At 41.9% G+C, this 12343-nt stretch overlaps 1 protein-coding gene across 12 annotated transcripts in view; it reads right to left on the reverse strand.

Annotated features, from left to right (window-relative positions):
* PALS2 (protein associated with LIN7 2, MAGUK family member) overlaps positions 1–12343 on the reverse strand; it is a 136341-nt gene that overhangs the window by 21934 nt on the left and 102064 nt on the right. For all 12 annotated transcript variants that reach the window (XM_037890526.2, XM_037890531.2, XM_043541046.1 and 9 more), the window contains 3 exons: positions 5275–5374; positions 1565–1633; positions 415–576 (listed from right to left, as the gene is read on the reverse strand). In XM_037890526.2, the coding sequence (XP_037746454.1) occupies positions 415–576; positions 1565–1633; positions 5275–5374 (331 nt within the window). The remainder of the gene's footprint in view (positions 1–414; positions 577–1564; positions 1634–5274; positions 5375–12343) is intronic.

Here is a 12343-nt window from a genome sequence, read left to right on the forward strand (position 1 = left end):
TACAGAGAGAGATAAAGAGTTCATTTAAACAATAAAATGAGTTTCTAAGCAAAATTCTAGTAACTGTTCATTATTAAAATGTACCAGGAATTTTTAGAAGCATTCAGATATTGACTATAAACCCCAAAATAGATATACTTGAATAATCCTGCCAGATGCACGCATTGGAACTCCTGTCTTCAGCATGAGTAGACAAAAGTTTGGCTGGTAGTTAGATGTCATTAACACAAACAGGATTTTCCTACTTATTGAGGAGATTGAAAACACGTTTCATTCTCCAGCCAAAGTTTTCAACCCACAATTATTACTCCCAGATTGAGTCACTACAACGAACTTCAGATTAGAGTAAATTTTTCCAGATGAATTACAAACTTCAATAAATAGGATTTGACAGTGGGAGTGCTGACAACTTACATGGCACTGTAGTTCCAAACCTAATGGGATTCAATACTATAAATCGGTTTTTCAAGCTTCTTCGACCCACTCCCTGGGCCCCTATTAAGACCAATGTCTTCCTCTGAAAAGGAGGCATTTTGGCTACTTCCTCATATATCTGAATTTCATGACGATCAAATTCTACATAGAAAAAAGTAACAAAATATTAAATGCAGATCAAGTCACTGCCATTTGTAGAAAACTTCAGCAATTCTATTTTATATTCACATATAACCTATTACGTAAATAGTACTTAAAAGGTATTTTTTCAGATATTTTTATCTCAGTTTTCTTATGTATAAACAGAAATGGGAATATTGTAGATTCTTTCAATGACCATCTACTCTAAACACAGTAATTCTGTAGTAGGATTGTTTTTTGGAAATTTAGGCAATAGTCACACCATGCATAGGTGCCGACTTTCTAATGTGCCATAGGTGCTTTCCCCCCCCCCCCCCCCCCCGGCTCCGTTCCAGGCCCCGCCCCCACTCCATCCCTCTCCCAGGGTCCCACCCTGCCCTGCCCCCTCCCCTGAGTGCCCCCCACTCTCACTCCTCCCTGCTCCCCTCCAGTACCTCCTACACACCACGGAGCAGCTGATCCACAGCAGAGGAGGTAGAGGCACTGATCAGCAGGGCCGCTGGCAGGTGGAGGAGTTGGGGGAGGCACTGATAATGAGGGCTGTCGGTGGGTGTTAAGCACCCATCATTTCTTTTGTGTGGCTGCTCCAGCTCTGGAGCACCCATGGAGTCAGTGCCTAGGACATCATGCCAGCATTTGCCACTGTGCCAATCAATGGTGTTTAAGTATTTAGAAAATTGTTCTTTGATCCTTTATTCTGTCCCCTAATGCATCTGCTCAACAGTAACAGCTTTTCTTTGTGCACCATGACTTAACCACAAAAACTACCCTGTTTATAATTTCTGATCTAGCTGATTGATTTGCTAATCAAGCTACTATAATTTTAAAACTTTCTCCTATAACACAAGCATTCACTGTCATGATAGTTTAATTGGCTATACCCAGTGTGTTAACCTAAGTTTAAAATGCAGATTCAGAAACTCTACAACATACTGGACTTGTACACTATTCTACTGGATTTTACACATAATGTAAGACTAAAATGTACCTGCATTTCTGGTTGTGAGATACATCATCTTTTTCTTTTTTTTGCTACTTATTGTTCCACAAAAGGGCCCTGAAAGTAAAACAGACAAGAATACTGAAAGCTCTTAAACTCACCTTTTGATAAATCTCTTTTCATGATGGCTTACTCTATGTAGATTCTAGGATTAACTAAAAAGACAGCCATATACTGAAGGATAGTTGCACTTTTTTTTTTTTAAACCAGAGACACAATATGACCTTTATTGGAGAGACGAATCATTATTAATCCTCTTTGCATATACTTTAAATGGTACAGCAGACACATAAAAACTAATGCTCTGCATAAAATGTACCAGAAAACAAAATACTTTTCTAGAAATGAATAGGAAAGGACCAAAACTGTTTCCAGTAAATATTTATATTAGAGCTGTCCATTAATCGCAGTTAACTCACGTGATTAACTCAAAAAAATTAATCACGATTAATAGCACTTTTAATTGCATTGTTAAACAGAATAACAATTGAAATTTATTAAATATTTTTAGATGCTTTCCTACATTTTCAAATATACTGATTTCAATTACAACACAGAATGCAAAGTGTACAGTGCTCACATTTTTTATTACCAATATTTGCACTATAAAAATGATAAACAAAGAAATAGCATTTTTCAATTCACCTCATTCAAGTGCCATAATGCAATATCTTTATCATGAAAGTGCAACCTACAAATGTAGATTTTTTTCTTTTTGTTATATAACTGCACTCAAAAAAACCAAAACAATGTAAAACTTTAGAGCAGTGGTTCTTAACTTTTACTGCAGCCTGCACTCCCTTGGTTCTCAAAATATGTTCTTGCACCCCTTATCAAAAATCACTGAAGTAGGTCAGTTCTTTAAACCTAGATATATTTTTGTTTGTATATTACAGTAATCATTAAAAAAAACGTATAATGTTAATACATAGGTTTGATTAAACAAAGTAGTTGTTTGTACGTACGTACCTGTGCTTAATTTGTATTTTCGATGATTTACCTTCTAAAAAAATCCGGCATGTCTCGCACCCCAGGTTAAGAACCACTGCTTTAGAGCCTACAAGTCTGCTCAGTCCTACTTCTTGTTCAGCCAATCGCTAAGACAAACAAGTTTGTTTACATTTACGGGACATAATGCTTCCTGCTTCTTATTTACAATGTCACCTGAAAGTGAGAACAGGCATTTACATGGCACTTTTGTAGCTGGCATTGCAAGGAATTTATGTGCCAGATAAGCTAAACATTCGTATGCACCTTCATGCTTTGGCCACCATTCCAGAGGACATGCTCCCATGCTGATGACACTTGTTTAAAAAAATGTGTTAATTAAATTAGTGACTGCACTCCTTGGAGGAGAATTGTATGTCTCCTGCTCTATTTTACCCATATTCTGCCATATATTTCATGTTATAGCAGTCTCGGATGATGATTTCAGCACACGTTGTTTGTTTTAAGAACACTTTCACTTCAGATTTGACAAAAAGCAAAGAAGGTACCAATGTGAGATTTCTAAAGATAGCTACAGTACTCGACCCAAGATTTAAAAATCTGAAGGGCCTTCCAAAATCTGAGAGGGATGAGGTGTGGAGCATGCTTTCAGAAGTCTTAAAAGAGCAACACTCTGATGCAGAAGCTACAGAACCCGAACCACCAAGAAAATCAACCTTCTGCTGGTGGCATCTGACTCAGATGATGACAATGAGCATGCATCAGTCTGCACTGCTTTGGATCATTATCGAGCAGAATCCGTCATCAGCATGGACGCATGTCCTCTGGAAGGGTGGTTTAAGCATGAAGGGACACATGAATCTTTAGAGCATCTGCCACGTAAATATCTTGCGATGCCGGCTACAACTGTGCCATGCAAACACCTGTAAACAAGAAGTGGGCAGCATTATTTCCTGCAAATGTAAACGAACTTGTTTGTCTGAGCGATTGGCTGAACAAGAAGTAGGATGGAGTGGACATGCAGGCTCTAAAATTTTACATTGTTTTATTTTTGAGTGCAGTTATTTTTTGGTACATAATTCTACATTTGTAAATTCAACTTTCATGATAAAGAGATTGCACTACATTATTTGTATTAGGTGAACTGAAAAAAACTTGTTTTTTACTGTGCAAATATTTGTAATAAAAAATAATATAAAGTGAAGCACTGTACACTTTGTATTCTGTGTGCTAACTGAAATCAATATATTTGAAAATGCAAAAAACATTCAAAAATATTTAAATGGTATTCTATTATTCTTTAACAGTGCGATTAATCACGATTAATTTTTTTAATTGCTTGACATCCCTAATTTATATATATATTTTAAAAGCAACTTGAAAATGGTCACCCTATGGTTGATTTTCCTGCTTAATTTTACCATTCACCAGCAGGTGGCAAAAAGGATCAGAACTCTGAAAACAGTGAGCGTACATTCTAATCCTCGCTCTTCCAGTCAAGGTCAAAATAAAATACATTTGTAATAACTAGCATTTATTTTATGTATTGAAACCACCTGAGGAGCCTCTTTCATAAGGTCTGCCTGATTGTGTAAATGGAAAAAGCAAAGCAAGCTAATTATGGTAGCACCCCAGCCAGAGCCCTGCCCGCTCTGCGCAACACCATGTGTAGCCCCTGGGCTGCTGTGTCCTTCCAAAGCTAGTACGTGGAGCCTGCAGGGTTGTGTGTGGCCTTCCAGTCCCCACTGCCTTCCTCCCTGATATATTTGTTCAATATCTTCATTAATGATCTGGAGGATGGCGTGGATTGCACCCTCAGCAAGTTTGCAGATGACACTAAACTGGGAGGAGAGGTAGATACCCTGGAGGGAAGGGACAGGGTACAGAGGGACCTAGACAACTTAGAGGATTGGGCCAAAAGAAATCTGATGAGGTTCTACAAGGACAAGTGCAGAATCCTGCACTTAGGAAGAAAGAATCCCATGCACTGCTATAGACTAAGGACCGAGTAGCTAGGCAGCAGTTCTGCAGAAAGGGACCTAGGGGTTACAGTGGATGAGAAGCTGGATATGAGTCAACAGTGTGCCCTTGTTGCCCAGAAGGCTAACGGCATTTTGGGCTATATAAATAGGAGCATTGCCAGCAGATCAAGGGATGTGATCATTCCCCTATATTCGGCATTGGTGAGGCCTCATCTGGAGTAGTGTGTCCAGTTTTGGGGCCCACACTACAAGAAGGATGTGGAAAAATTGGAAAGAGTCCAGCGGAAGGCAACAAAAATGATTAGGGGGCTGGAGAACATTACTTATGAGGAGAGGCTGAGGGAACAGGGATTATTTAGTCTGTAGAAGAGAAGAATGAGGGGGGGGATTTGATAGCTGCTTTCAACTACCTGAAAGGGGGTTCCAAAGAGGATGGATCTAGACTTTTCTCATTGGTACCAGATGACAGAACAAGGAGTAATGGTCTCAAGTTGCAGTGGGGGCGATTTAGGTTGGATATTAGGAAAAACTTTTTCACTAGGAGGGTGGTGAAGCACTGGAATGGGTTACCTAGAGAGGTGGAATTTCCTTCCTTAGAGGTTTTTAAGGTCAGGCTTGACAAAGCCCTGGCTGGGACGATTTAGTTGGGGATTGGTCCTGCTTTGAGCAGGCGGTTGGACTAGATGACCTCCTGAGGTCCCTTCCAACCCCGATATTCTATGATTCTATGATAAAGGAACCCATCTCTGAATGTGCATTAAACCTTACCCGAATTATCCCAGTCCCTCCTAACAAATGCCTTCCGCTTCTCTTCCAGGAACTGGCTAGGAATAAGGCCGGCACTTCCTCCTTCTTTGACATGGCTAGCCTGAAATCAAGTTAATAAGCTATGAATCCCCTGTGACAAATACTTTAAATTTTAGTCCAGTGATTCAAACAAGCAGCAAACTTTCAATCAGACATTCTCTCCTGAAGACTGGCTTCTTGAAAGACTGTCATTTAGGATTTCTGGAGGCTAAGCACTGATGCATTAGTGATGGACACCTGAAAATCCAAATTTAGCATACCATGCTTCCCAGAAACACAGTGGGGTTTGCCGGTTCTCTAGTCCACTTAAGCATCATAATTCAAGAAACATGGCTAGAGTAGAGACACAGAAAACTACTTCTTGATAATGAAGTCATTGTACTGTTAAATCTCTAATTCCAGAGGTTTGTATTTCAGCCATAAAAAAAAAAATTGCTAAAATGTACAATTACCAAATTGACCAAAATAGCTCAGAAAACACTTAAAAGCCAAACATAATTCGTTTGAAAGGATTCTGCATGGCACAACATCTGTGGAGCTCTGCTGAACACTTATGCATTTATCCTGCATTCTTGCTGGAATCCAGAGGCCCTACGCTAACCATGATTCCAGATATAGGCACCTGACGCACCTATTTTTTCTGTCATTTCACAAACATGGAATATTATCCTTGCCTATTAACTGACCATATCTTAAAATTCCACTGTCACTGTACTGTTTTACTACTTCTTAGGAGAGAAAACTCATAGATCTACGTTTTATAAACCAAACAGTGTACTTAGTTTTGAAAGCTTAGAAGTCAGATATTTTCTACTGAAATCATTTTATGGTGAGTGTCCCATTGTCAGTAATTCAGGACACACAAATGTGAAATTTTATAGTTTTGGTCCTCTCAATAGCAGCTACTTGCATCCATTTCTCTTAAAAAGAAATGGTATAAACAGCAGGCTGAGTCATATTTTCATCTTATTAGTAGCCACATGGAATGAAGTTAATATCTCACTTTTTGCCCACTCAAGAAATACTGGATGGATGCTGAAAAGTCTCTAGCTGTAGGAATTCAATGACATCTATTTTGGTACACTTGCAAGTTACTACTTACAATACAATACATCATTGTTCATGTCAATAGACAGAATGAAATGTAAAAACCCACTAGAGATGGCTTGTGGGAGAGGGCTTTTGGTTTATTTTGTTTGGACTCTTGCAAGTTGCCAGCTGGAGGAGTTTGAAAAGACAGACAGGTGACAGCATGCATGCTGAATGTCTCTAGTACGCTCTTGTGAAGAGATTCAGAGTGCCTAACTTCTGAAACACATTTATTTGGCAGTAAGTAATTATGCAGACTATTTTTTCTCTTCTTTATTTTCCCTTCTGTAGTTACTGTAGCTGGCTGGTTAGAAGAAGATGGGGATCTCTCTATCATCTTTTTCAAACACACAAAGGGAGTGAGATGGAAATCCAACTCTTTGAGAAAACAAGAGAAAAGATTCCTGTACCATAACTGTTGTTCTTTGAGATGTGGGTGCAGACATGTATTCCACACATGTGTGTGCATGGGCTTACTCTGCCTTGCAATATTAGTCATGCTCACTCCTGCCCCAACCCCTCCCCCCAGTTCCTTCGTGCCAAAATCCCCGGCTGAAGACTCGACTGCAGAGGGGTGGAGAGTGGGTCATGGACTACATGTCTGCACCCACATCTCAAAGAACAGTTATGATACAGGTGGTAGACATGTATTCCAATCAGATAACTCACAAGCAGTTCCATTGGAAAGCAGGCTCAGAGTTATTTAAATAGTGAGTGCAGAACTGCTCCCCAAAGTTTGCAGCCAGTCTTGATGCTGTGGTGATAGCACAATGTCTAGCAAAAATATGTACAGAAGACACATCACAGCCCTGCAGATATCCACTACTTAAACACCACGAAGAAATGGAGCTGATGTCACCTGAGCTCTCGTTGAATGAGCCCACAAAAGATGGTGGAGGTGTCATCTGAGTCACTTCAGAAGCCATAGTAATGCAGGAAGTTATTCACTTGGAAAAAGTTTGAGCAGAGAATGGTTGTCCCTTCATCTGCTCAGCATAGGAAATAAAGTGGTGAGGTGATGAAAGAAACGGCTTAGTCCTTTCTAAATAAAATGCCAACCACTACATCTAAACTAGGCAGATGCTGTTCCTCCACACTTGAATGTGGTTTGGGAAAAAAAAAATACAGGTAAGTAAATCTAATTAAGGTGAAACTGAGACACTACTTTGGACAAAAATGTTGGGTGTGGTCTTAAAGCCATCTTGTCCTTGAAGAATTGAGCGTATGAAGGCTCTGCCATTGAGGCCTGCACCTCACTAATTCTTCTTGTGGATGTTATAGCCACTAGGAAGGCAGTATTCTGAGAGAGGAGAGCCCATGAACATGTTGCTATCAGCTCAAATGGTGGACCAATCAGTGCTGTCAGGACATTAAGGTCCCACAATGGCACCATTTTTTTGCTAGTGGAAAAAGATGGATAATACCCTCTCAAAAACCTCACAATCATAGGGTTTGAGAATACCAACTTCCCTTGAATGGGAGGATGGGAAAGATGAGAACACCTCCAAGGGAACACCTTCAGGGAGCTCAGAGTGAGGCCTGAAGATTTCAAATGCACCAAATACTTCAAAACATGGGCTGAATCGGCATGGACGTTGCCCAAATAGAAAATTGTTTCCACTTAGACAAGTAATGGCCCTTGTGTCTGGTTTTCTACTACTAAGCAGAATATCTCTAACTGCCTCTGAGAACTAGCCATTCAGCATCCACACCTTGAGATGCAGACTGCTCAACGCTGGATGAACAACCTGGCTAATTGGTTGAGTCAGTAGGTTGCAGAAAACAGAGAGGTTTGGGAGGTCAAGGCGACAGAGAGAGGAGGTTGGAAAATTAACATTGCCTCAGTCATGCTGGTGCAATCATAGTAAGTTTGACGTGATCCAATTTGAGCTTGAAGACAGCTTGAGGGATCAGAGGAATGGGGGGAAAGGCATACATCAGGTTCCCTCCTCAATTTAGATGGAAGGCCTAGGAGGGTGGTGAAGCACTGGAATGGGTTACTTAGGGAGGTGGTGGAAACTCCTTTCTTAGGAGTTTTTAAGGTCAAGCTTGACAAAGCCCTGGCTGGGATGATTTCGTTGGTGATTGGTCCTGCTTCGAGCAGGGGGTTGGACTAGATGACCTCTTGAGGTCCCTTCCAACCCTGATATTCTATGATTCTAAGGCCTTGATAAGAGACCTTGGCTAAGACGTGCTCAAGAGCAGAATTGATGACATTTTCTGTTGCCCTTTGTTGCAAAAAAGTTTATGGACGGGATACTCCGTTGCTGAAAAATGAACGTCAACACACTCTTCTTTAGGGACCACTCATGGTTGCTTAAAAAAGATCTACTGAGATGATTAGCCATTTGGTTCTGAGAGCATGACAAGTATTCTGTGGGTATAATATCTTCCTTGATGCAGAAGTTCCAGACCTTTATTTGTTTCCTGAAAAAGCTGGTTGGAGCAAGCACCACTCTGGTTGTTCACATAATACACTGCAATGGCAGTGTCCATGAGAATATGAATCCATGCCCTCCAGATTTGATCCTGAAACACCTGACAAGCATTGTATACTGCTCAAAGTTCCAGCAGGTTTATATAAAAGGAAGCTTCCTCTGACCACAAACCCTGAATTTTTAACTCTCCCAGATGTGTTCCCAAACCAAATGGGGAGGCATCAGAACTATTGTCTTAGTTGGTGGAAGGTGGGCAAAGGGGACACCCTGACACACAATGTTGAATTCCACCCACCACTATAAAGAGTGCAGAATTTTTAGGGCACCTGGACAAGGGTGTCCAGCAGCTGGCTACACAGGCAAAAGTCTAACACCAGCCACAACTGAAGAGGGTGAAGATGCACCATTGCATGTTTCATTACATACATGCATGCCACCATAGGGCCCAGTAACCTCATGCATACTCAGATTGTGGTCAAAGGGTGCAACTGAAGATCCCAACAAAAGTGATGAATTGCCTGGAACAGTTCAGACAGAAGAAAGGCCCTCAAATTCATAGTCTATCGGAGCACCAATGAAAATTTTTTGAGTTGGCTTCAAAACTGATTTGCTCCTGTTTCAGATCAGACCAAACTGATAAAAAAAAGTCTAGCGTGAACCTGACATGATAGAGAACCTGCTCCCTGGATGCACCTCTCAGTAGCCAATCATTCAGGTATGGAAAGAGATAAATTCCCCTGCTCCTGAGAAAGGCAGCCATCACCGTCATGTATTTAATAAAGACATATGGGGCTGATGGCAGCCTGAAGGGGAGAACCGTGTACTGGTAGTGATAGCTGGTGATGAGGAATCTGAGGTACTTCCTGTGGCCTGGGAAGATTGCTACATGAAAATAAGCATCCTGGAGATTGAGAGCAGCAAACCGGTTGTAATTCAGAGCAGGAAGAACAGTAACCAGGATAACCATGCAGAATCTCTGATGAGGTTGATGAGATCAAGGCTAGGTCTCATTCCTTCCTTAGATGTGAGGATCAGGAAGTATCACGAATAAAACACCTTTCTGCAAAGATGACGAAGAACCTCCTCTATAGCGCCCAAAGTACACAAGGTTTGTACCTGCTCTAAGAGCAGTTACTCGTGAGATGGGTTCCTGAAAAGGGACGGGGTAGGAGGATGGGAGTGGGGAATGGATAGGAACTGAATGGCGCAACCTGATCCCCCCAGTGCTTATGACCCATCTGACCATAGTTATTGTCTCCCGAACACTGTAGAAGCAAGACAGCCTTTCCCCAAATAACTGGGGCATAGAAACTACATTGACAACTGAGGTGCTGCTCTCAAAACACCAGTCAAACAGACTGTCTAGCGGAAGGAGAAAGAGGATAAGCCACTTGACTAAAAAGTAGACCCAGAAGGTTTCTTCCCTCCATGATTTATTCCCCTTTCTAGGGAAAATCTTGCCGCCTTGCAGGGTAGGAATGAACACTGACAGAAATATCATCAAGGACGATATTGCTGCTGCTTCCCAAAATGCAGTCTCTTTGCAGCCTGGGTATAAATCCCCAATGAGTGTAGGGCACTCAGGAGTCTTTCAAACAGTATAATGTCTCATCAGTTTTCTCTGAGAACAGGACATGACCATCAAACAAGTCCTCTATGCTTTGCTGGATCTCAGGCGCTATGCCAGAGTTTTGTACTCATGAGGCCATGAACCTGGACGAAGCATCTGCTATATCCAGGGTTGACTGTACGGATGCCTTGGACACTAAACTACCAACCATAAAAAAAGCCTTGAACTCCTCCTTAGAGGATACTGGTAACTCGTTCACAAATACAGACATAGCGTCACAGTTCACAAAATCGTATTTTTATAATAGAGCTTGATGATTTGCAAAACACATCTACAAGGAGGAAGTCGAGTAGATTTTTCTCCCCAATAACATAGCATTTTGGACTACTTTTCTTTAGGCATAGATTTATACCTTCCTTCTCTCACTCTCTCATGTTCTGCTGTCACAACCAGGAAATTTGGAACTGGATGTGTGAAAAAGGATTTGAAGCCCTCCATTCCCACATAGTATCTCTTGTCCATGCACTTTGCTGTGGGTGTTAACAAAGCCAGGGTACTGCATAATGATTTAACAGACTCTAGTGTTGCTTCATTTATAGGGAGGGCAACTCTCCCAGGAGCCAATTGTTGGAAGATATCTACCATTTTATGGGTGTTTTCCAGCACAAGCTTGGCCTGAATACATAAGGCTGATGCCATGTGTCTGAGCAGATCCCAATATGATCTGAAATCCTCTGGTACTGGACATGAGGACTTGAGTACCACTGCATCATCTGGTGACAAGGACGACAATGTAGTTGGGGCCAGTGCAATCCCTTGAGGAATGACATCCATCCATCCCAAAGGTTCAGAATGTCCTAATACACAGGGAGTGCGCCTTCTGCTGTGCCTGCAGGTCTGATGGTTCTGGCGGGGAGACTACTGGAAGTACAGGTGATCGCCTCCTAAGCGAGCTGATGACTGGGATTTTGCTGAGCAAGAGACTTCCCAGGGATTTCCGGGAGGCTGCTGGGCATAAGGATACAGCATCTGAGGCCAGTAAGAACTAGGTCAAGGTACCTTGTCTCTGCTGTGGGAACGATATCAATCCTGGTACCAACTATGACTCCTGCTGTGTCTTGACAACCTTCAAGAGTGGGATAGGGAAGGGAAGGGAGATCTCTCTGAGCTCAGCTGTGAAGATCCCCCCAAACAGCCACTCCTGTCAGGACTACCAAGATTCCAGCGCCATTCATAGCCCAACCCAACAATGCCACGAGTACCAAAGGAGCAGTCAACAAGTCCTTGAATATAGGTACCAGCCCTGAACTCATTCTGGGCCCCAAAAAAGGCATCAGTACCAAAAATAAAGCTGGTGTCAAGCCAGCAGATCCAGACTATGTTGTAGTCAGCATTGATACCATGGATTCTATCTGTGCCAAAGACACCCTCGGTACCAAATAAGAAGTCGACAACACCCATGCATCATGGGTAAACTGCAGTGAGGACGACGGTGTCAGAAACGATAAATTCACCAACAATCCCAGGGTAGCAGAGGACACCACAGACGATGCAATTGCAGTCAGATGAGGGTCTTGAATAAGCAGTGAATCAGGAACAGACAAGCACAGCAGATCTGCTGCTTCCGGATACACAGGGTGGAAACCAATGATACCATCATCTGTACTGAAGGTACCGGAATCAATAGGTGTCCCCGAGGCAGTACACCAGAGTTGCTGGTACAGATTCACAAACTTGATCTAAATGTGAGACCAGAGATCAGTGGTGGTCTCACATTTAGATCAAGTTTGTGAATCTGTATTGTGAATTGATGGTCCCACTCTATCCCTCATACCAAGAGACTCCCAGTGCCAATCAGTACTTCCCTTAGTCTGAGAAGATGAATCTCCACATCCCCTGGAATGATCCTGATCTGTTTTGTTGATTGTTTTTG

The sequence above is a fragment of the Chelonia mydas genome, chromosome 2 (genome assembly GCF_015237465.2).
Source record: "Chelonia mydas isolate rCheMyd1 chromosome 2, rCheMyd1.pri.v2, whole genome shotgun sequence".
NCBI classification, from domain to species: Eukaryota; Metazoa; Chordata; order Testudines; family Cheloniidae; genus Chelonia; species Chelonia mydas.